This window comes from Rhipicephalus sanguineus, chromosome 11 (genome assembly GCF_013339695.2).
Source record: "Rhipicephalus sanguineus isolate Rsan-2018 chromosome 11, BIME_Rsan_1.4, whole genome shotgun sequence".
NCBI classification, from domain to species: Eukaryota; Metazoa; Arthropoda; class Arachnida; order Ixodida; family Ixodidae; genus Rhipicephalus; species Rhipicephalus sanguineus.
The window spans coordinates 40,803,764-40,827,545 of record NC_051186.1 but is presented as its reverse complement, the minus strand read 5'-3'; the positions used below and the strand labels follow the sequence as shown (position 1 = coordinate 40,827,545).

Sequence of the window (23,782 nt, the reverse complement as noted above, 5' to 3'; positions counted from 1 at the left end):
GTGACGCCCATATAGTGCCATAAATGACGCACGAGGAAACCGTGATGAGAGTGCGAAGGAGAACCCATAACGACACCTCACGATGAGAATCCTTGTCCATTGCATGCGTGCTTCATAAGTCATTTCGTCGAAGAGGACGTCAACAACGCCGCAATAATTGAGCATGTTGTTTGTTGCTGCGCCCACTGAAGGTTCTGACGACAGCGGCTGGCGTTGTCGTCGGTTCGAATTCGCGCTTTGCGGGCGAGACTTTTATCTGGTATTACAGGTACACTAAAGTGAAACAAAATTAGTTTAGACTGATAAATTATACTCTGAGTACTCCATTGTAGTTAATTTCACCACCATAGGTTCGCTAATAGATTAGGAAATCAGTCAGAAATTTCACTTTCCCGCCGAAATCTCCTACGTTGACGTCACGGATATATCAAAGTTTTTCTTTTTGTCGCACATCCCAACTAAATTTCCTGAAACTTGGTATTTCATGTCTCTGGCTTCCTCGGGAGACAACGTACTTCATTTTTACTGATTAGGAACTACGTGGGACATAGCAGACGCCGTCAAAATCTATGACGTCACGGCGACTTGTGCATTTTCGTTTCGCGCGTTCTCGCTTACCAAGCGTCTTCTCGCGGTAAGCGTGGTGATTTTGGTATTGTGAAAAAGTAATTTGCTAAGTGGAAAACAATTTTTCTCTTATTAGTAAATTACTCTTTCACGATACCAAGAACACCAATCTTGCTGCTAATAATAATATCTGGGGTTTAACTTCCCAAAACCACGATATGAGAGACGCCGTAGTGAAGGGCTCCGGAAATTTCGACCACCTGGGGTTGTTTAACGTGCACCTAAATCTAAGTACACGGGCCTCAAACATTTTCGCCTTCTTCGAAAATGCAGCCGCCGCGGCTGGGATTCGATCCCGCGACCTTCGGGTCTGCAGTCGAGCACCATAACCACTAGACCACCGTGGTGCTGCAAGGAGACGCTTGGTAAGCCAGAAAACGCACAAAAAGAAAATGCGTGTGACGACGCCACCTTGAACTTCCCGCAAAAGTCGCCGTGACGTCATAGATTTTGATGGCCTCTTCTAGGGCTTGCCTAGATAGTTACTGATCGGTAAAAAAAAAAAAAAAATGAAGTGCAATGTCTTCTGATAGAATCAAAGACCTAACAGACAAATTTTAGGGAATTTAGGTGAGCCAATGTGGTGCAAGGGCAAAAAAAAAAAAAAACACTTTGATATCCGTGACGTCAGCGTCGGAGATTTCGGCAGGAAATTTAAAAGTGAAACTTTTGACATTTATTTCCTAATCTATTAGTAAATCTGTGGTGGTGAAATTAACGACACTAAAGTTTTCGGAGTACAATTTATCGGTCTAAACTAAGCTATTGTTTCACTGTAGCGTCCCTTTAAACCATGCACACCGGGTATTATTCCTAATTATTTTTAACTATATGACGCGTTAGTGAAGTTTATCCTATAACTTTGCATGTAAAGTCATTTGCATGCCGTCCAGATGCAAAGCTGCGATCCAATTTTAAAAAATCCACTCATAGGCGTGCGCAGGGTTCTCCTTCGGGGGGGGGGCGAAGGTTGGTCGCAGCGCCCCCCCTCCCAATTATGTCAATGTATGGCGCTGACATTGCCCCCCCCCCCCCCCCGAGTCACAGTGCCGCCCTCCTATGTCAATGTGTGGGGCTGACTTTGCGCCCCCCCCTCTTATGTGAATGGGGGGGGGGGCGTCCCCCCCTCCCCCTCCTGTGCGCACACCTATGCTTGCACTACTGTGAATATGGAAGCTAGCGGTTGCGGCTGCACGTTCTGCGTCAGCGGCTTTTCACGCCCATTCGCGCTCCTGTGCGCGTTGGCGCTCCTTGTTCTTCCTCCTCCGAGCGAACGATACGCTTCCGTCCCATAGCGAGTGCAATGGGCAACTGCTGATAAAACAGCGCTAGTTCGATTGCTCAATCTCTTATGTTGAGACTTGAGACAAAGGGACGCGTCGATTGGTGGGAAGTGAGGAAGACGCATCGGCGGTGGCAAGGGGGCGCCCAAAATTGTTGCTCTACGCGTCGTTTTGTCCGCGGACGCGACTCACAGGGTCCCTAATGCATTCGGCTAAGACGACTCGCAAGGCGAAAGCCATCTTCTTTTTCTTCTGATTCAATGTACTGATCCTCCCCCGCACCCCTCCGAAAGCTTTCTGCACCTAACGTGGTTTTGCACTGCCTCCGTGATCGGTGCACCTTTGACCAAGCAGCGATGTCATGTGATGACGTCATCATATGACGTCAGACATTCTGGTGATCTGTAACGCAATGATGACGTCATATGGTGACATCATCACCTGATGATTTTTTTGCATCACCCGGGAAGATGCCGATGCCGCCGGTGCCGCGTTTGATGAGGCATGTAAGAACAAACCTTGCATTGCGTTTTATTTCGTTTAGTGACAGATCTCCTCGCGTGCTTTCTGCGTGAGGCGCCCGCGTACTGCCGAGGTTATAACGGCGCTATAAAACCTCGACAATACGAAAAAGGTTAGAGCGGGCAGGGACGTGCGACCTTGAGGACGATAACGACAGGCCGCGGGAAGGGAGATCTTATAAGGGAAACGCCTAGCGCCTGCATCGATCCTTTTGCTCCCCTGTGCATATGCGTTTTTTTTTTTTACGTCGAACGCGCTCGCCCGTCATTTCTTTATAGGTGCACGCGCGTCGCGTGTGCGGACAGGCTCCCGTATACGTATAGTCGAAGTCATACACGCGGCGTCGCCTAATTACATTTAGCGCGCGGCCGCAAATCTGCGCGAAGGAAGACTGGACGTCAGAATTAAGGTGAAAGCCTTGTATGTCTGGCGAACCACAGCGCAACTACCGAGACGAGGACTACAAGAAGAAGGACGCACAAGAAACGCGCATATGTACGCGGCACAGAAGAAAATAACACGAAAACACATGATGAATCACCAAGAAATGAAGCCTGTAGCCATTAACCGTTATCGACACGTGCTCTGTTGAGATATGTAGTTCAACTCTTTCTTGGTGAGTGCTATCGATTCCACGCTATTGATTATGCTTATGCATTGGTTGTGCATATATGCATATGTCTCATGAAACGAAAAATCCGGGGGGCAATATGGCAGCTGAAGCTAATTTGTCGACTTGTGCATCAAATTTTGCGAAATTTAGCATAGATATGTTTTTCAATACTTATTACGAATTTTTGTGGTGTTCTAATGTTTCGAATTGTAAAAGTGCCCCGCGAATCGAATCGCATAATCGCACACCCGTAATTCATATATATATATATATATATATATATATATATATATATATATATATATATATATATATATATATATATATATATATACGTCACGCACTCCAAAATTGTTGATTGATCACAGATCGATCACTTTCCTGCGTGGCTCGCAGTCAAGTAACCATTAATGCGTGCACGGCCTGCGCAGGAGCCGCACATCACCACTTGAGCCACAAGACTAGACGGGCCGACGAACACACTCTTCTAAATTCCTTTGTTTACAACTGCGATCGCATTCCACAACGCGCTCGGACATGAGCATCTCGTCATAACGCGCGCCAAGTGTTCTCGGCTCCGCCGCGGCGGGGCGCGCCCGTCGTTTGAAGCGTCGTGGCGTCGTCGTCGCTGCCGGGGTTGGCTGTTCTAGAAGCGTCGGCAGCGTCGGTCGTGCTCGTGTTACGTATTTATAGACGGAGCGGCGCGCTGCCGACTCTCTTGGCAGCCAGCTGAGCTGTGCGCCGGATGCCTGCACTTGAAGTGCCAGAAATATCGTGCAGCGTTTTGCGGGCCATGTGAGACTATAATCCCACTGTTGTTGATGCGCAGATTGCTAAAAGTTCACGGTCGTTCCGGTGTGTGCAGCGACTGGATATCTATAGCTGGACTTACGAAAGAACACAAAGTTGACACGTAATTGGCGAGAAAAGTGGGATAATTTCGTGTACAGAAAGGGATGTCCGCGTTTTAGGTGTCAGCTATTCACGCCAGACAGTTTACAGTCCGCGATTCCCTTCTACAATTTCTCTGAAAGGATCACGACGGCATTGGATCGGCCACACCGAGCCCTGCAGGCTTCCGTAGTACTGCACGCTTTTATTGCGCGAGCGCACGCCTCGAGCCTCGCGGTCCCCATCCCTCTTTTTTCCTCTTTTTGTTTCTCAACTTTCATTCTCTGGACGGAGAAGAGTCGTCATTCGCGTTGCGCGGACTTTGGCCCCGGCGTGGACTTTCGCCAGCGCGTGAAGTCGAGAGCGAACTCAATCCGATGATTGCAGCCTCCGAGCAAAGAAATAAGTTCGAAATAAAGCCAAGAGAGAGAGAGAGTGTGTGTGAGATGGAGTGATCGAGATGACGCTGAAGGTGTATTCTTGTCAGTTGGTGTTGGTTCGAGAATCGCGATTATCGTCTGGCAGCCTGTGGTTGTGGGTCTACCCGCGGATGCCAGCTGGCTAATTGGTGAGTCGCGTAGATTTGTGACCGATATAAGCTCAGTGATATACATTTTGCTTTAATGTGGGTGTGTGTATGTGTGGGTGTGGGAGGGGGGGGGGTGTAATAAAGGTCGACGTGACCTTTTCATTTCTTGAAGGACCTCACCAGAAGTCCAGCAGACTATATATCGAAAAATACCCTGGAAAGAACATGAAATTCGTCTGTTAAAGTGTGTATGTGTGTGTATTAGGGGGAGGGGGGGTCGGGCTATTACTTCGCCTTTGCCATGCAGTCTGATCGTAAGGACCTCAGTGCGGGTGAAACTTCGACTCCCCCGTCCCCCCTAACGGAGGACCCTGCGCACGCCTCACGCTGGTGAAACGTATTCAAGTCGAAACCAACTGTAGCCCAACTTTGGTTCGTTGGTTAACATAACAGACGCCATAGTGGGGGGCTTCGTATAAGTTCGGCCAACTGGGGGTTCTTTAACGTGCGCTGACATCGCACAGTGGATGGGCTTCCGGCATTTAGCCTCCATGTAAACGCGACCGCTGCGGCCGGGATCGAACCCGCGTCTTTCGGGTCAGCGGCCGACCACCGGCCGTAACCACTGGGCCACCGGGACGGCCTAACCTAACTTTCAGCATTAATTGCAACACTGGCAACCATTTGTCCAACACACTTGCCGAGATTAGCCATCATTTAGTCAAGGTAAGCCAGCGCTGACCAGTGCTGGTTGTGCACGAATAAATACGACAAGCCGGTACACCACTGGTCACCGTTCGTTGAAAGTACAAAACCTCTATTTTTTTTTTTAGCGCGTGTATGTGTATATATATAGCAGCGAGCAGCTGTTTGAACCATTTCGAAATGCTTATTGATCGAGCGTGGACGCGAAAGCCCGGCAAAACGGGAGGGGGTCCCCGGTACTCGCTGTCTCCATGACTCCAGGTCGCGTCTCTTGAGCAACCTCTATGAAAGGACAGGGGTGTAAGGGAAGACGGGAGGAAGCGAAGGCCGCGCCCAGTCGGGCCGATGACGCCCGTTTCGAAGTTCCTGGCACCGGGACGCGTGCAGAGACCTTGGCCCGCGGTGCACGATAGAGGACATTAATTTGTTTCGTTTTGTTTTTCGTACACGTGCAGTGTCGTAAGCCCTGGCGTGTACCATATAGCTGTTTCGTATACTCTCACGCTAGTGGTTTGATTCAGGACGTCCGGGGGTGTCTTCGGAATGAGGAAATCGGGTGGGAAGCGTGGGCGTGCACGGAGACCGCAGAAGCTGTCGTCTTCTGATGATCCCTATGGACGTAACAAAAAGAAATGAGGAGACTTTCCCCTATCGGGAGCTTGGCGTGTGCGTGCCTGACTTAGTTCTTTCTTTCTTTCTTTCTTTCTTTCTTTCTTTCTTTCTTTCTTTCTTTCTTTCTTTCTTTCTTTCTTTCTTTCTTTCTTTCTTTCTTTCTTTCACATTACGCAATGCTCCCTCCCAACTGTTTCCTTCCTCCATGCCGGGAATGGAACCTATACCCGCGTTCTTAGCAGCGCTGCACTTCTGTTGCTGCGGGCAACAACGACGGTCATGCGTGAAACAATGAAATGCAACAGGGAAAGGCGACTATGAAATGTGACGACGTGAAATGACAGGTGACGTCGATAAAAGGCCAGACCGCAATTTCAGAAGCGGCTTATCACCGACAAGCCCACGATCGAGAGAGCATCAATTATTGTAAAGCGACGCATACGAAAATACGTATGTGACCGCGGCGCGCCTTCGAGGGCTGCATTTATGTACGCTCGCCGGCACCGGGGTTTTTCGTGAACGATGCCGCGTCCGCCACCTAAATCTGTAACTCGTAGAACTTCCGCTTAAAGTTTCCTTCAAAGGTGGCAAGTCCGGATATCATTCACTGTGCAAGACCGAACGGAGCACTTGCGGTGTCTCGTCCAACATTTAACTCCTTGTTTACCAGAATTTTTCTGCTCCCCAACACGGTTAGTTCAGTTCACTCCTTCTGCGAAACGTACACTCTAAGAAAAAAAAGGAGTCATTAGACTCTTTTTGGAGAGTTCTGGCTTGCCACGTATATGACTCTCGTTAAAAAGGCACGTCAACTCTCTTTGGGGGTCATTTACTCTCTTCTGAGAATCGTGTGACCTATAACAGAGTTAACGTGCCTCTTTAAAGATAGTCATACACGTGGCAAGTCAGGACTACCCGAAAGGAGTCACACATACTCTTTTTTTTTTTCCCCTAGAGTGTAGGTTAACTCCGTCGGGGCTAGAGAAGGGAGGAAGCGTACTCCATTACGGTAAAGGAAAAAATTCTTCTCGTAAGGGGGGTTGAAATACGTATTAAAAACAATTGCACCTTTCGTGGCGTCTTTATTATCTGCTGCAATAATCGGTCATCTACCTCGCGTGTGTTATCGCTGCGCGTCCAGCACTTCCAGTTCACGAAAGACACGCGCGCGCGCTATCAGCATGACATAGCATTCTTGACAGGAAAGCGCGCGTAGGTTTCGAGAAACGAAGCACCAGCAAACCCGATGGTGATTATTGTTGATTGTCAGAGAGACGCTTCAAAGTACATCTTCTTTTTTTAGGTGTACTTCGCTGCGGGGCACTAATGCTCCCCTCAAAGGTGTAAGACAAGCAGTTGCTCCTTCAAAGAGGGGTTTCCAATACTCCCCCTGTTCCCTTGCGTATGCAACACGCGCTCGCTGACACCGCGTGTGATCTGTGCTTCGAAACAGTAGTACATTATCCATAATGGATACGCCCACAAGAGCTTTAGGTTAACGCCAAATTTTCAGGGATGTCACGTTTGCAGGGCCCGCTTCCTCATCCATGTATACGCAGTGCACATTCTAATGGTCAGTATCTGCAACGTCACCTGTAAGGGTAACTCCTTTAGGATTGGCTGCATGAAAGAAGTCAGAGGAAAGCGCGAAGCACCTCCCTAAACAGCGGCAGCTGGCAAAGCTCAGATGTACTGCAGTGAAGCGCAGCGGCGGCTTGCAACAAGCGTAAAATTGGGAGATGGTGTTCTTCTGTATGCTGCGAGTCTGTGTCTTACTGCTCGCTTGGTCGTTTCAACACTCTCTCTCTCGCTTTCTCTCTCTCTCTCTCTCTCGTATGTCAGCATAAAAAGACAAAAAAAAAAGACTTTAAAACTTGACTGCACCATATGAAAGACCAATCGCAGAGTCTTTTTTTTTTTTTTCTATTCGTCATTCTTCGGAGTTTCCGTTGTCACCATTCACATGCCCCGCTCATTCCCAGCCTGTCGCGGCATTGAAAGACGCGCCTTTATTCTGATGTTCATGAACCTGACTTTATCTCAACAAAAATAAAAAGAGAGAATTTAAAGAAGGGGACCTCGACCGCAAAGCAACCCACGTGCGACAACGAGTCTAGCTGTTGCTCGTTCGTCACCGCGCTGCGTTCCAAAAAAAATACCTTCTCCTTTGGCCGTCGCACTCTTTCTCTCTCTCTCTCTCTCCTTCGCCTTCATATGTATGTGTGTATTTTATGCGTGCATACCTTGAGCAATGGCTTCCGTCGCTGTCGGGAAGAAGCAAACAGTCTGGGACGGAGAGGCGAAGGCTCCAAAGAGAAAGGGGCGTTTCCTAAAATTAGCATCGCTCTTTTCCTGTGTAGCGAGGGTTTGGCTCTAGCCTGACGCGTGCGCACCGTGCGCTTAGCACGCGACCTGCGGGAAGCCCGAAGAATCGGCGTGTCGTCTGCTGCGGCAAACCAGACGACAACGCGTCCGGCCAGCAAGGACATCGTCATCGACCCGTGCGAGGCAGGCAGATCCATCCCTCTAGATTAGTTTAGAGTGTTTGTTCCGTTCTTTAGTGCCGATTAGAGAGATCGTGGCGACTTGCATATGCATCCGGTGACCGCCATTTCGTGACCAAAAAAGCGCGTCGTACCGGATTCTCAGATTGGGCCGTCTTCGTCGTCTGCATGTGTTCTTCGGTGCTTCGGGATCAACCTTCCGTTGTCGTCTGCTCCGTGGCAACCGGATCCTGTAGTGATAGGTATCCAACGTGAACCTTCATACAGTGTTCATCCTTGCGCAAAACGATGCGCAGTTACGTTCTTCGCTGTTTTGGGCGGACTGGTTCCGCCGTTGTAGACTGGTGACTTTCCTGCGCAACATTCGTGCGTACGCCTGTGCAACGTCTCCTATAGACTTCGACGAGAATCTCATCTCGACCGTGGACATCCGACTGCCAAGCCCCCCTCCCAACGTGGGACGTCCGGACTTCGTCTGACATCAAGCTCCAGTTTCCAAGAACAGTTCGTCGTAAACATCAGAGGCACAACCCCACAAGCTTAGCGTATTCGTAAATCCTCCCGTCACTCCCCCGTATATACTCGCGGTTTCCCGGGCAGAGCGTTTAAGCACCTCTTTCTTTCTTTTTTTTTTCCCCGGCCACGAGGTTCTTGAACGGCGCTGCTCGAGCGATCCGTGGTGTTAAAAGATTTGTTGTGTGCGTACGTCATCCTTCTTCAGTCGGCGTCGTCGTCTCCTTTCACTGTCGTCCGCAACCGCTGTCGTCCGCAACCGCTGTCGTCCGCAACCGCTGTCGTCTACAACCGCTGCCGCTGCACCCGGTTTTGTCTGTATATTTGATGTCCATACAACCACTGTCGTCTGCTCCGTTTTAGAAGAAACAAACGTATCGACAGTAAAACGAAGGCTCGCGGCTCATCGCTTAGAAGAGGCACACATCCTCCTTCACTACGCTGTTGTGGCTTTGCGATTCCGACGAGTCGTATGCGTTTCGTGACCCGTGTGCGCGTTGTTTGACCAACCACAAACCCAACACGATCGACGAGGTGTCTGTGCGTGTTTCTGTGTGTGGCATCTAGTGCGCGTGTGCTCCAATCCTGCACACGCGTGCCTGCGTCCGCGTCTTAAGTAACCCGTTCGGCGGGCACAAGCTTTTTCGTCGCTTCTACATCTTCTGGTGTGACAAAAACCGCCGTCCTTGGACTCCCCGCAGAGTCTGCTGTCTCAGGTGACCGGAGAGCCCCTGGGCGCCCAGGTGGAGGAAGCCGGCCGTAAGGCGGAACCCGTGTTGTCCTACCTCGACTGGGCTTCGCAGCCGGCCGCCACCGGGCTCAGGAACGAACTCCAGGCGCTGCGCGACCGCCACTCACAGTAAGTGCGCATGCGTTCTACCCTCAACATCTGCTTTACTTGTCCGCCATTCTCAGGAAAAATATTGTTTGTTTTTTTTTTTCGCTTTGCCTTCCGTCAGTATCCGGGCATCTCGCACGTGCGACACGATCGGTCGCGGTGAATACTCTCTAATATTGGTTCCCTCTCCGTTCGGTTCTTTGTGGTATCGCGGTAAAGAATCCAAGATTCTCAAGTTATTACCGTTAACCTATCCTGTCACTAAAGCGGTAAGTGTACAACTATTGTATTTTGCCAGTTCTAACACATGGCGCGGAAACCTGGAGCATAACAAAGGAACTCGAGAAGAAGTTAAGTACCACCCAGGGTGCCATGGAAAAAAGAATGATAGGCTTAACCCTAAGAGACAGGAAGACAGCAGAGTAAATCGGAGAACAAACGGGGATAGCCGGTACCTTAGTAGATATGTTAAGAGGGAAAAGGTGGACCTGGGCAGGTGACGTCATGAGAAGGACAGATCACTAATGGTCAGTTAGAGCGACGGAATGGGTACCGAGAGATTGGAAGGGCGGGCGAGGAGGGAAAAGGGTTGGGTGGAGCTTCGAAATTAAAGGGGTCATAACACGGTCACCCAACAATTTGCGGTTTTCATCGAAAAATACAAGTAGAGGATCTATCATGCCTATATACATGTATGAAAAATGCACTTTACAAGAATATTTAAGTCCAAAATAAGCCCCTCGAAGTCGCCGGCTATAAACCCTGCCTACCGCCGGTGACTGCCATTTTGACATGGCGTGTGTGACGTCATCTGCTGCATGGAGTCCTCTACCAATGTTTAAGCCGCTCCATCATCGTTCAACTTTACAGCCAAGCTGAAGAAAGCTGAAATAGCTCGATTGCACCACGCGCAGCTGACTATACGGCAGGACAGGGTGGATTGGGGATAATTGGGAGAGAGAGGCCTTTGCTCTGCACTGTACATGGGATGGGGTGATGATGACGGTAAAGAATCGAGGTCCTGACCACGAGAGCCTAGGGTTTTCTCAGAGTACTGGACGACCTTAAAAAAATATTATTACATTGCTGATATATTGCCTCTGTGTTCACCGGTCGGAGGAGCTGTAATTTAGCTTTAAGAAGCGCTTTTCTTTTATCTCTTTTTCTGTTCTCTCGTATAAAATGAAAGCGTGAAAATGGTGTGCCGTTTGGCCCTGCCGGCCTGTAGAGTGTCGGCCGCGCTGGCAGTTTCCGGATCTACGCACGTCGTAACGGAAGTAGACCTCTTGAAGCGGCCATATCTTTCACAGTTTCAGTCAAGCAAAAAAAGAAAAGAAAGAAAGGAGAAATCGCGCCCCTCGCTGTATAAAGTCACTCAATTCTTGGAAAACGTCTCGTAGAGGCGGTAGGTCTGTTATCGCGACAGCTCATCGCCGGGATATTTGTAACACCCGGCGAGGTCGTATGTATTATACTTTGCATCTCCGCGCCCTTGGGTGTTAACCGGCAGAGGCGACATCGCGACGCGGTTGTGAGTGTGTACATCCGGGTGTTTGTATATATAGTGGAGATGCAGATATGACCATGATCTGTCACCCTTTTTAACAGCGATATGTATATATACAACGTCTATGGCTTTGAAAATCTTCAACGAGCGAGACAACCCAAATATTTGCTGTCTTTCAAGACTGCCCCCGCAGAGAACATGTTCTGTTTGGTACCGTCGCCACTGGCTGATTCGATTGATTAGTGACCCGCCGCGGTGTTCTGGGGTATATGGTGCTCGACTGCTGACCCGAAGGTCGCGAGATCGAATCCCGGCCACGGCGGCCGCATTTCGATGGAGGCGAAATGCTCCACTACGGTGTCCCTCGTAATCATATCGTGGTCTTGGGACATAAAACCCCGAACAATTATTATTACTGATTGATTCATTTTTGCGACTCAAAACAAAACCTCGAGTTCCGCGATACACTTCGTTAACACCGCAAAACGTTTTACGCCCTTAATGGAAGAATATCACACTCTTAAGACGTTATGCTAACGTCTGCATGGTTAATCTCCCTGCCTTCGTCATCATCATCTCTCTTTACACCCTCAAGGGTGCTGGTTTTATTCCACGCTTCGAAAACAGTTACACCCTTTGCGGCGTCTTTATGACACATAAAGATACTCGTCACCTAGCTCGCTTGCCATTCCTTGCGTTATCGCCGCGCTCCCGGTATCCTTCCTTCCAGTTCACGAACGGCTTGGGCGTTATCGGTGTGACGTATAGCATTTTTGACACGAAAGTGGTGAACGCACAGTATTCGAGAAAAAAAAAAATACTCGGGCAAGTCAGGTGATGATTATTCTTGTGGGACGAAATGACTCCCCGAAGGGTGTAAATCGCTTTAGAACGCGATACAAGCAAACACCCTTTTAACGTCTATTAGGGTGTTAAGATGTTTGCTCTAATCTGATATAAGTACAGCTTCATTTTTGTCGTTCGTGCATTCCGCCTGGACGCGGCTGAGAGTCCGACCATGCAAACCTTACACTTGGCTGCAAAGCGCTCGGACACTTCCTGTTTGTACACCGCGTCAAGCTAGCAGCCGTACATCAACGCATACGGGCACGTGTGCATACATATGCGTGGCAAAGAGCATGATGTTTCGCGACTGTGCGCCCCAGCGTGCTCTTTGATTTCACTTAGGCCGCAGAAATTGCCCTCCGAACGTCGATCGTGCTTGTCGATAAGGAAGAAAAATGTGTATATAAGACTACACACAAAAGAAAACGACTGCCTCACGTGCGCGGAATAAATAATCGCGCCGCTACCCCGCGGCTTAGCGCAACTTCTTCGAATTCCCGTTAATTGCGACTCCGCTGCGCTTCTGTCCGGCGACTTACCGGCGCCCCGCAAGATTGCGGCATTCTGTACGAGCGGAAGCTTTCGCGACGCAATACTTCGCGCGATTAATGATCCGGGAAAAGAAAAAAAAATGCGCTCACGCGGAAAGTTTGGAACGTTGGTGTATGCATTGGTGTTTGTGCGGATTGGTCCAATAAACGTTTACAAATGCGGTAGGACGGGGATGCGATGCAGTAGAAAGCAGCAAGACAAGAAAAGCAAAAAAGTATGTGGAATTAATAACAACTTTATTATTCGATGGTGGGAGTATGCGTTCACACGGGCGTACCTTTCTGGTTTGCCCGCGGTTAAATAACGGATAGTGGACAGAGGGGAAGGTGGAGGGGCGGGAAATAGGTCATGCCGAACCCTCCCCCCCCCCTCCTCAATAGACCGGCCTGGAAAGGGCCTTAGTCTCACGCTAGTATCCTGGACCAGGTCGAATTTTTCGTCAGCTATATAGGAAGTTTTCTTCCATTGGCATAGCCAAGGGCAGGGGGACTACTGGGGGGGTGTTCATGCCCCCCCCCCCCCCGTTATATCCAAGTTTTGCCTGTGTATATATACATGTACACGCACGAACATACATGCCGACAAAAATTTCTGGCTACGCCCCTCGTTGCTTCCTGAGAAATCTGTTCCGATTTCCTTTGTGGCTTCCGTGCTGTGTACAGACGGACGACAGCTTTTCAGTTTCACCAATCAAGTAACGTCTAATACACGCATATAAACGGGACGAGCGTTGGGTCGGCGCTAATTGTCCTGTTTATATGTGTTATTCAAAGAAAAAAAAAAAAAGTCTGTGAAAACTTCAGTTTGACAGCTTCATTACGTCGTATATATTGACAGAGACAAATCTGTCCAGTGTACACGTGTACGCAGCTGTGCAAACACAGCAGCCGGTATGATGAAAAAAAAAAAAGACAGCTGCACGCCGGTGTGCGTTTGAGAAAATGTGACCCATTCTCGCACGGGCACAGCGCGTGCGTGTCACGTCGTTCGATGCGCGTGGCGGAATGCGTCGATGCCGCCGCGCCGTCGCGCCGGTGCGCTAGCTCGTATTACATATAGGTGTATGTACCCGTACGTGTGTATATACAGTATAATACATGCAAGGCAGCGCGTTGAACTGGGCACATCCGCTCAGATGCGGCGGGCGCGTACGCCTTCTGCTAGTTTAAGCGAGTGTATAATTCGTATAAACTCTCAGCAGGAATATATATATATATATATATATATATTATATAGATATATATATATATATATATATAGATTATATATATATATACCCCGGAGCACAGATCACAGTCCAGCTGAGTTCCCGTGCACGACCGATGATGAAGCACATGCATGATGATTGCGTATGAAGAACGTAGATATGGGCCTATTAAACCCCCACAATATATATTAATTGCAGCATAGTGACCGTGATCGAGCTAAAGCCGGGCGATTGCTTGCATATCTCGCAAGGCTTGAATCTGTACATGCAACCAACATCATCATCATCTTCGTCCTCATTTAATAATTATTTGGATCTTACGTCCTAAAACCACGATGTGTTTACGGGAGACGTCGTATTGGAGGGCTCCGGAAATTTCGGCCTCCTGGGGTTTTTTAACGTGCACCTAAATCGAAGTATACACGGGCCTCTATAGCATTTCGCCTCCATCGAAATGCGGCCGCCGCGGCCGGGATTCGATCCCGCGACCTTCGGGTCAGCAGTCGATCACCATAACCACTAGACCACCGCGGCGGATCTCTCTTCGTAGTGGCACCAAAACTGTACCGTTCAGCGGACGTAAGGAAAATTTGGTTTACTAAAACGCCGTTCAGATTACTGACCTTTTCGTACACCAATCTAACGTTTACCGGCGTCGCGGTGTATAGGCATAACGTCACTTTTTTGGACCATGGCCCTCCGTGTTACAGCTCATACTGAGCGCGTCTGTACGTCTCATTGCATGCTCAAGGCTGTCTCGACGCTCTCCAGTTCTATGCGAGCTGACTGTGCCCGACATGCCGTAAATAGAACTCTTAAACAGAGGCAACCTTGTAGATGCCAATGACTTCGTCCGGCGTGTCGCAGACAGACGCGCAGCAAGCTTAAACTCGTCTGGACGGTATTACGAAACTATGGGTCTCGTTGCAGCCACGCCGCATGCTTATGTAAGCTACAACTTGGGCGAGAAAAAAGTTTGTTCTACTCCGCTAAACTCGAAACGGGTTTGCGCGTCGTTTGCGCCTGGAGGCGTTAACTGACGCTTACGCTACGATTGCGTTTTTGCGAGTCTAGCTTGCGGCCTGCTTTTCCCAAAGCGTTTTGATGGCTTGCCATTGCGAAGGCATTTGTGTGCACAGTTTCAAAACAGCTGCAGCTTGCGGCCGATTACGTTTTATTTGTATAGCAACACCGTCGCGGATGTGTTTTAGGACTGACGCTGTAAGGTTTCCGAGACCTGACGACCGGATGTGCTTGTTCAGCGATTATAAGCACTCGGTGACGTTTGCGCTTGCGGTTTCCTGTTTAGGGTGCGTGGGTCATTGGATCTTTGAGTTATTTTTGTCGGCAGTGTGTAACTGCCACCTCTCTGCATTGACTACTTGCACCCCAGAAGCGTAACCAGAAATTTTTTTCAGGGGGGTGGGGGGGGGTTCAACCATCCTTTTTATATGTTCGTGCGTGCGTTTGTATGTGTGCGTGTATGTATAAACACATGCAAAATCGAAAATTTTCGGGGGGGGGGGAAGGTTTCAACCCCCCCCCCCCTGGCTACGCCCCTGTTACACCAGTATATCCTAAATAGCTAGTGTTTTTGCTAGCTTTCATGAGTATTCATGAGTATCATTCTAAGGCGAAAGCATAAGATGCCTCATCAAACGCGAAAATTGACCGTCGGCGGCATCAGCACGAGTGATGCAAAAAATCATCATCACGGGATGACACACCATGTGTCGTCATCATGACGTCACAGGCCGCCGAACCTTGTGGCGTCGCTATGATGTCACATGACGTCACACGGTAACGTCCTCACACGACATGGTCGCTTGGTCAGCGAGAGTAGCAAAGTAGGCTTCTTAGTGGATCATTAGAAGCAAATTGCAGGGGCGTAGCCAAGGGGGGTTCAAACCCCCCCGAAATTTTTCAGTTTTGCTTGCGTATATAGGCACGCACACATACAAACGCACGCACGAACATACATAAAGTATGGTTGAACCCCCCCCCCCCCGAAAAAAATTTCTGGCTACGCCCCTGGAAGCAATGGTTGCAAAAGAAAGAAGAAAGAAAGCGCTGCCTGTTCTTTCTTTTGTCCTTGGATAGAGTTCGCGCTGCAACCAATTGCTTGGTCAAAGGTGGGCCGATCGCGGAGGCAGCGCAAAGCCAGGTACAGACGTGTCCAGTGTTAAAGGGAATACACTTGCGTGCAGGGCATGTTTGGATTTCGCTCTCTTGCAAAAACATAGTGGCTTAGATTTGCATAAGACTACTGGTGGTTGACAGTTCTGTCTCTTGACAGACTAGTGCAGTGCATGAACAATGTTTCCCTGTCCACTTGCTGTTAGAGGGCCAGCTTAACAGTGGACCGTATACTGTACCACGGCCGGTCTAGAGGCGCGCGCTCGAGCGCGCGCCTCCAGACCGGCCGTGACTGTACGTGAGGTGCAAGAAACTTTCGGGGGGAGGGGGGGGGGGGATTAATACATCGACTGATAAGAATGAGGAGAAGATGGCTTTCGCCTCCGAGTATGTCGTCTTAGGCGAATGCGTAAGGGACCCTGTGAGTCTTTTTCTTTCTTTTCTTTCTTTCTTTCTTTCTTTCTTTCTTTCTTTATTTCTTTCTTTCTTTCTTTCTTTCTTTCTTAAATTTGTTTCTTTCCTTCCTTCCTTCCTTTCTTTCTTTCTTTCTTTCTTTCTTTCTTTCTTTCTTTCTTTTCAAGTTTGCCCTCGCGTACTATATATCGGATTTAAAATTGCCTTACCTCTGGTGACGCGAACATATCGAACATTAGTTTTATTTCTATGCAGCAAGGCGGTCCAAGACCTCGTGGATTCGAACTTCGAGGGAACACAACGATCGGTGTATCGATGAAACGTCGATCAGTTATCGATGGACGAATCTAGCAGCGTAGTGTACGCGTATAGCCTAGCTCTCCGGCGTATTTATGGCGTCATTGCGCTGGCAGTCTTTTTCCGCGTATATCGACTTGAATCGACGCGACGCAGAACGTTTGGCTTGTCAATCAATCGCTCTCGTCTGTACCGCCAAGCTGTGTCGACATTATTAGCCCTCTTTTTTGTACTATAAGTTCATAGCGAACTGTTATTGTGTATTTAATGTATATATTTATATCGCTGTGGAGGGCGTAGTTATATCGGGAAAGGCTTAGGTTAATGGCTTCTTTGTCTCGTCGGTCGTTGCAAGGGCGTAATACTATAACCCTGTAACTAAACACTCATAGTATCCCTATGCATTTGCCCAAGACGAGAGAGAGAGAAAAAAAAAAAAAACTTTATTGATCATATCCTGAGGAGGCAGGCTAACGGGAGGCCGTGAGGACAGGCGAATTTTCCCCGTCCCACACCCCAAACTCAACAGTGCCTAAGACGACTTGAAGGCGAAAGCTATCTTCTTCTTCTTTTTTCTTCTCGGTCGATGTGTTTACCGTACTGTGACCATGCTTGCGTTGTCAACTTCAAACTTAGTGCTCGACTGCTGACCCGAAGATCGCGGGATCGAATCCCGGCCGTGGCGGCTCCGCTCAAGGCAGCACATGACGTCACACGCCACGGCAAAATGGCGGTCAACAACGGTGGGCGTGGTTTTATAGCCGGCGTCTGCTAGGGCTCATTTTGCACTGAACTATTATTTTACGGTTTATTGTTCATATACATACGCGCGCAATAGACCCTTTACTTCTATTTCTCGCCGAAAACCGCAAATCGTTGGGTGACCGTGTCATCGCCCCTTTAATCGGCTGCCGCGCTTCGGTCGTCTGCGTGGGGCCTCTCCTGCCTTGTTTAGTTAATTGTATGCGAATACGTCCACCTACTTGTAGTAGCGTTCGCGCGATACCGCATATATTCTTAACCCGATCACATTGACCTCGTATCACCGCGGATCCTTATTGTCCTCTACGTGCTCAACGGGGCAATGTACTACAGCGTCTTTATCGTGTCGCTCTTATCAGGGAGGCACAGCCGGAGGAATCCCGCGCGCTCCTCAACAACACCTCGTTTCTCGAACGTTCCTGCAGAGCTGCGCAATATGTCGGCCCTCTATACACAAAAAAATAACGTCCGCCGGCGCTAAAAATAAAACGCCTCGGCTCCTTCTTCCTCCCTGTCCACGTGGACCGAGTCATCCTGCTTAACCTTTCCGTTCACTGTTCTTTTTCCATCTCACACCGCGGTGCGCAGTGAAGCAGGGAAGCTATAGCACTGGCAGCCGTGCCGCGGCCCTACGTGCAAGCCAGCGAGCCAGCCCTGCAGGCGTGATGCCGTTTTCGAGCCGAGTGATTCACACTCACTATACTTACTGCTTCTGCGCTTCCCTTCTCTGCCGTCGCCTCCACCTACGCCGACGTCTCGGGATGCGTCTCGCCTTCACGCGCATTTAGCGGGAGGCAAACAGCAGCGGCGCGTTTTACATCCGTGACGTGCGCTCGTTTGTATAGCTTCGCGGCCGCGTCTAAAAGCATGCTTCTAGCGGCATGGCGGCAGCAACGGAGGCTCAGGGCCCGCAGCGATGTTTGCCAAGACTCATTGTGAGATGTGTAGGCTCCTGGAGCGGGGCGGGAAATTGGAATGGGAGAGCAAGAAAGGGAGAATGGCTGGGATAATTATAAGGACGAGTCTATAAATCCTTGCTTCGAGACTAAATGCGCAGGGCAGGCCCGTAGCCAGAAATATTTTCGGGGGGGGGGGGGGGCACTTGCTGAAAACCTTTACTATTTGAGAAAAGCACCTATTTTCATTATTCAATTTTGGTAAAAACACCTACTTCACCAAAATTTCGGGAGAGGGGGGGCTAGCCCCCCTCCCCCCTGGCGCAGGGCCCATGGTCAAAGCTGTGTGTACTGGGACCTATCCTCACATTTAGAGGGGACCTTCTACACTTTTCCGAATAATCATCGATTATGAACTCGCTATCGATGTTAATTAAGGCGAAAGCCTTAGATCCCTCATCAAACGCGAAAATTGACCGTCGGCGACGTCAACACGAGTAGTGATGCAAAGAATCACCATCGCGCGATGACGTCGCCATATGACGTCACAGATAGTCAAGCTTGTGACGTCGTTATACCGTCATCGTGACGTGACGTCACCACAAGACGTCTTCGCTTGGTCAAAGGTGGGCCGATCCCGGAGGCAGTGCAAATAATAATAATAATAATAATAATTTTTATTTGCACAACAATGTGAGCCCTCCGGTGGCGTGCGAGGCTAGACAGAAAGGAAAGACCCTTACGCGCGTGCTTCTGCTAGCTCGTCACCGGAAGGCAAGAAAGAGAGAGAAAAAAAAGAAAAAAAAAACGAAAGAAAGAAGGAAGAAAAAACGGTCGCCAGCGCCCCATGAGCATGGCACGCAAGTCATGCTGTACATGACATGCGTGTCATGATTTTCATGATAACTCGTGTTTTTATGTTTCGTCACACGGTCACGTCGCAAGATACCAATTTTGGTGTATATCAAGCTAGCGAAACGGCCGCCAGCGCCCCATGAGCGTGGCACGTAAGTCATGCTGTACATGACATGCGTGTCATTATTTTCATGATAACTCGTGTTATTTATGTTCGTCACACGGTCACGTCGGAAGAGACCAATATTGGTGTATATCAATCTAGCGAAACGGCCGCCAGCGCCCCATGAGCGTGGCACGTAAGTCATGCTGTACATGACATGCGTGTCATGATTTTCATGATAACTCGTGTTATTTATGTTCGTCACACGGTCACGTCACAAGATACCAATTTCGGTGCATATCAATCTAGCGAAACGACCGCCAGCGCCCCATGAGCGTGGCACGTAAGTCATGCTGTACATGACATGCGTGTCATGATTTTCATGATAACTCGTGTTATTTATGTTCGGCACACGGTCACGTCACAAGATACCAATTTCGGTGTATATCAAGCTAGTGAGACGGCCGCCAGCGCCCCATGAGCGTGGCACGTAAGTCATGCTGTACATGACATGCGTGTCATGATTTTCATGATAACTCGTGTTATTTATGTTCGCCACACGGTCACGTCGCAAGATACCAATTTCGGTGCATATCAATCTAGCGAAACGGCCGCCAGCGCCCCATGAGCGTGGCACGTAAGTCATGCTGTACATGACATGCATGTCATGATTTTCATGATAACTCGTGTTATTTATGTTCGTCACACAGTCACGTCACAAGATACCAATTTTGGTGTATATCAAGCTAGCGAAACGGCCGCCAGCGCACCATGAGCGTAGCATGTAAATCATGCTGTACATGACATTCGTGTCATGATTTTCATGTTATGACTTGTCATTTATGTTCGTCATACAGTCATGTTACGCCATACCAATTTTGGTGCACGTTCGATAACCAAGCGACCAGGAGAGCACGAAGTCGTAGGCGGCTAGATAGATAGATAGATAGATAGATAGATAGATAGATAGATAGATAGATAGATAGATAGATAGATAGATAGATAGATAGATAGATAGCTAGATAGATAGATAGATAGATAGATAGATAGATAGATAGATAGATAGATAGATAGATAGATAGATAGATAGATAGATAGACAGATAGACAGACAGACAGACAGATAGATAGATAGATAGATAGATAGATAGATAGATAGATAGATAGATAGATAGATAGATTAGATATAGATAGATAGATAATCGGTCAAAGTCGCAGAAGTTCGCTAAGAAATGCTTCGCATTTAAAAATGGGGGGGAGGGGGGGGGTGAGGTCATCACGAATCGCTGGACAAATGGCGACTGTACATAGAGCAGAGATGTTTGGAGTCTTCGCTGGTGCGAGGGTGAGGTGCGCGAACACTCATGGGAAGAGTGAGGAACTCGCGTACGGCGGCTGGGATGGCGGAGGAGCCGTGACGCTTAGTTCGTGTATGCAGAGGCTCCGGCTGACCCGAGCGTTTATTCACACGTACTGCTGACGATAAGGGGGTGTCCGCCAGGGAGCCATCGAGTAGACGACAGAGCAGGCGCATTTGGGTCACAGCACGACGTTGTCGCAGAGGACTCCACTTGGCCATCTTCAGGCAGGTAGCGTAGTCCGCCGGCAGAGACTTTATGGAGCGTGCGTAGAGGATGCGCGAGGCTCTTCTTTGTACGCTTCTTTGTACGCAGCACCTTATCGCCCGCTTCGATGCGGGCGATAAGGTGCTGTTGGTTGGGTGACCATACGGCGCAGCCATATTCAAGGATATGCAGCACGAGTGATGTGTACAGAAGGGCAAATGTAGCGGGACCGCATGGTTTAGAGACTCTGGACACGAAGCCGAGGACGCGGCGAGCCTTAGCAACGACGCTTGCAACCTGAAGGCTGAAGTCCAGAGTGCTGGTGAACGTCACACCTAAGATTTTCAGTGAATCCTCCGTGGGAAGAGGGATACCGCGCATAGTGTATGAGGGCTTGGCAGGCAGGCGAGCACTCGAGAACTTCATTACACTGCATTTATCGGGGGACAGTTTCAGGTGGTTGGAGATGATCCAGGAGTCGATCACCATTAGGTACTCCTGGAGATCGTCACTGGTGGAGGGACAAAGGATAGGGGCAAGGATGGACGTGTCGTCCGCGTACTGCACAAGGGGGAAGCGGTTGTCCTGGGGCATGTTGTTGACGTATATCAGGAAGAGGGTCGGCGCAAGGACAGAACCCTGAGGCACTCCTGAGGGCACAGGTATCCTCTTCGAGTGGGCGCCACAATATAAGACACATTGGCTGCGCCCGATCAGGAAGTTGGCCAGCCACCCGAGCAGGCATCCACGAATGCCTGCTTCCTTCGCCTTGTCCAGCAAGAGGGAAATGTTGAGGGTGTCGAAGGCGTTGCTCAGGTCGAGCTGAATGACGTCGGTTTCTACGCGGTTGTTAAGATTGTGACTTACGATTTGATTCAGGGTAGCCAGGGCTGTGTCGCAGCTGCGGTCACGGCGAAAGCCATGCTGCGAGGCAGGAAAAAAAACTTTCTCCGCTCGAGAAAGTCAAGGAGTTGGCTGTTCAGAACACGTTCAAACGTGCGGCATATGATCGACGTAATGGAGATCATATCAAGCTTGCATTGCCTGCGATTCTGGAGGCAGTGCACCACCACGTTAGGTCCACAAAGCTATCGGAGGGGGGCGGGGGAGGATCAATACATCGACTGAGAAGAAGAAAAGATGGCTTTCGCTTTCTATAGTCGCCTTAGGAGAATGCATAAGGGTTTTTGCGCTGTAAGCTTTTGCCTCACGAATCGGTTGCCACAATTTTTAATTCAACCGTACTTTACCTAAGTTCGTGCGTGCTTTTTATATGTGTGCCCACGGGGGGCAGGGGGGGGGGGGACAAAGTCTGCCCCATATATTGACTTTGTAGGGAGGGGGGGTGCTCCGATTACCCTCGCCCCCCACCCCCTGATGAGGCACCCTGCGCACGCCTATGTGTGTGCGTGCATGTATATCCACATCCAAATTTCAAAAATTTCTGGGGGGGGGGGGGGTTGAAATCCCCTGGTTATGCCACTGCCCAGCGGGACCGTGAATTTTGTTCGAATTATAGCACAGTGGCATGCGTGCGTGCATGTGTTGAGCAGTGCAGTCGTCTCTCGACGTTAATTCGACGCTAGACTGTTGGATTTTTTTCGAATCATCCGGGTGGTCGAATTAACGGGACGGCGGTGTACGTAAAATGGTACAGTCTGACTCCCGTTAATTGGACCCGTGCGGGGGAACTGCTTGGCTCGGTCGAGTTATCCGAAATGTCGCATTAACAAACCACCGCAAAAAAATATTGCGTTATAATCACCTGTTATTGAGTGAAATAATCGGTACTGTATTTCTTCTTGTTTCTCGCTTTCGAAGCGTGGCTAAACCAGCATTAAGTTAAGAGAGTCGACGCGTTTAAAAAAGCTGATTCATCGTGACGCAGCGTGGCGCAGCGTGAAGCACGCGGGAACTAACGGATTCGTGGGTGCAAAGAGCGTCGGCCGCAGAAATGTAAATAATAAGAATAATAATAAATTTTTATTTAATAGCTCCGTACTACCAGTAGCACCGCTTCTGCTAAGTTTATTGTGTTTTCAAGCATTTAGTAGCAGCTGTGCGTAAAGGTGCGGCGTCGGCTGGGATCGAATTAACCGAAACGGCACGCTTCCTTGTCGAATTAAGCGAGCTCGAATATAAAACGAGTTTTTACCTTTTTTTTTCCTCTCCCTCTTTTCGTTCTGTCTACTAGCGTGCGCTTTTCATAGGGGCTTTCCAGTTCGGTCGAATCAGGCGGAAAGTCGAATTAACCGAGGTCGAATGAACGGACACATGCAGTATTGCATAACGCAGTAGGCTTTTCATTTTTAACGAAGGTTAAAGGGCCCGCCACTTGTTTGTGTTGAAAATCTTAATTAAACGCTTAAAGTATTTCTGATATGCCGTCAGTGTGTGTCGTTTTGGAGCAAGAAGTGTTCGTATTGTTTGGTTATATTACGAGAGGAATAATATGAACCGAAGTGCACGTCGCGGCGCCATGCTGCCGGAGAGCGCGCCTAACTCACTACCACTAATGTCCTTAGATAAAAAAAAGATTTCAAGGTAGCGCCAGTTTTTTGTCTAGCCGCGTTGCCTCTCACCATCTTCCTCCAATGCCATTTCCTGTTGTGTTTAGAAGCCCTTCTAAAGGAGGCAGGGCGTGCAAACACGTATACACAAGATAAAAGAACAAGGCAACACAAGACAAGACTGACAAGTGCGGCAAGTTGGGAAGGGGTGCTATCCTGGACACTGTCGAATTCCGCCATCTTGTCAAATTTCGTAATGGCGGCATTTTAATCCAACCGGACGGGCCGTAGCAGCCCTCCGAGCCAATCAGACTTGACCAATGGCGGAATTCGACAACATGGCGGAATTTGACAGTGTCCAGAATAGCACTTCAGGTTGATAAGATGCATGACTTCCCAAGAGTAGAGCATAAAAAACGGAGGCAGAAGACAGAGATGTAGACAGGACAAGCGCTAAACTTCAAACCATGTTTATTTGGGAACATACATCAGTATG

At 49.1% G+C, this 23,782-nt stretch overlaps 1 protein-coding gene across 3 annotated transcripts in view; it reads left to right on the top strand.

Moving 5' to 3' along the window:
* LOC119374682 (muscle-specific protein 300 kDa) overlaps positions 1-23,782 on the top strand; it is a 67,440-nt gene that overhangs the window by 15,936 nt on the left and 27,722 nt on the right. For all 3 annotated transcript variants that reach the window (XR_007417887.1, XM_037644855.2, XM_037644856.2), the window contains exon 13: positions 9,501-9,658. Coding sequence is in view for 2 of the 3 variants with exons in the window: in XM_037644855.2 (XP_037500783.2) it covers positions 9,501-9,658 (158 nt within the window). In the remaining variant the exon portion in view is untranslated. The remainder of the gene's footprint in view (positions 1-9,500; positions 9,659-23,782) is intronic.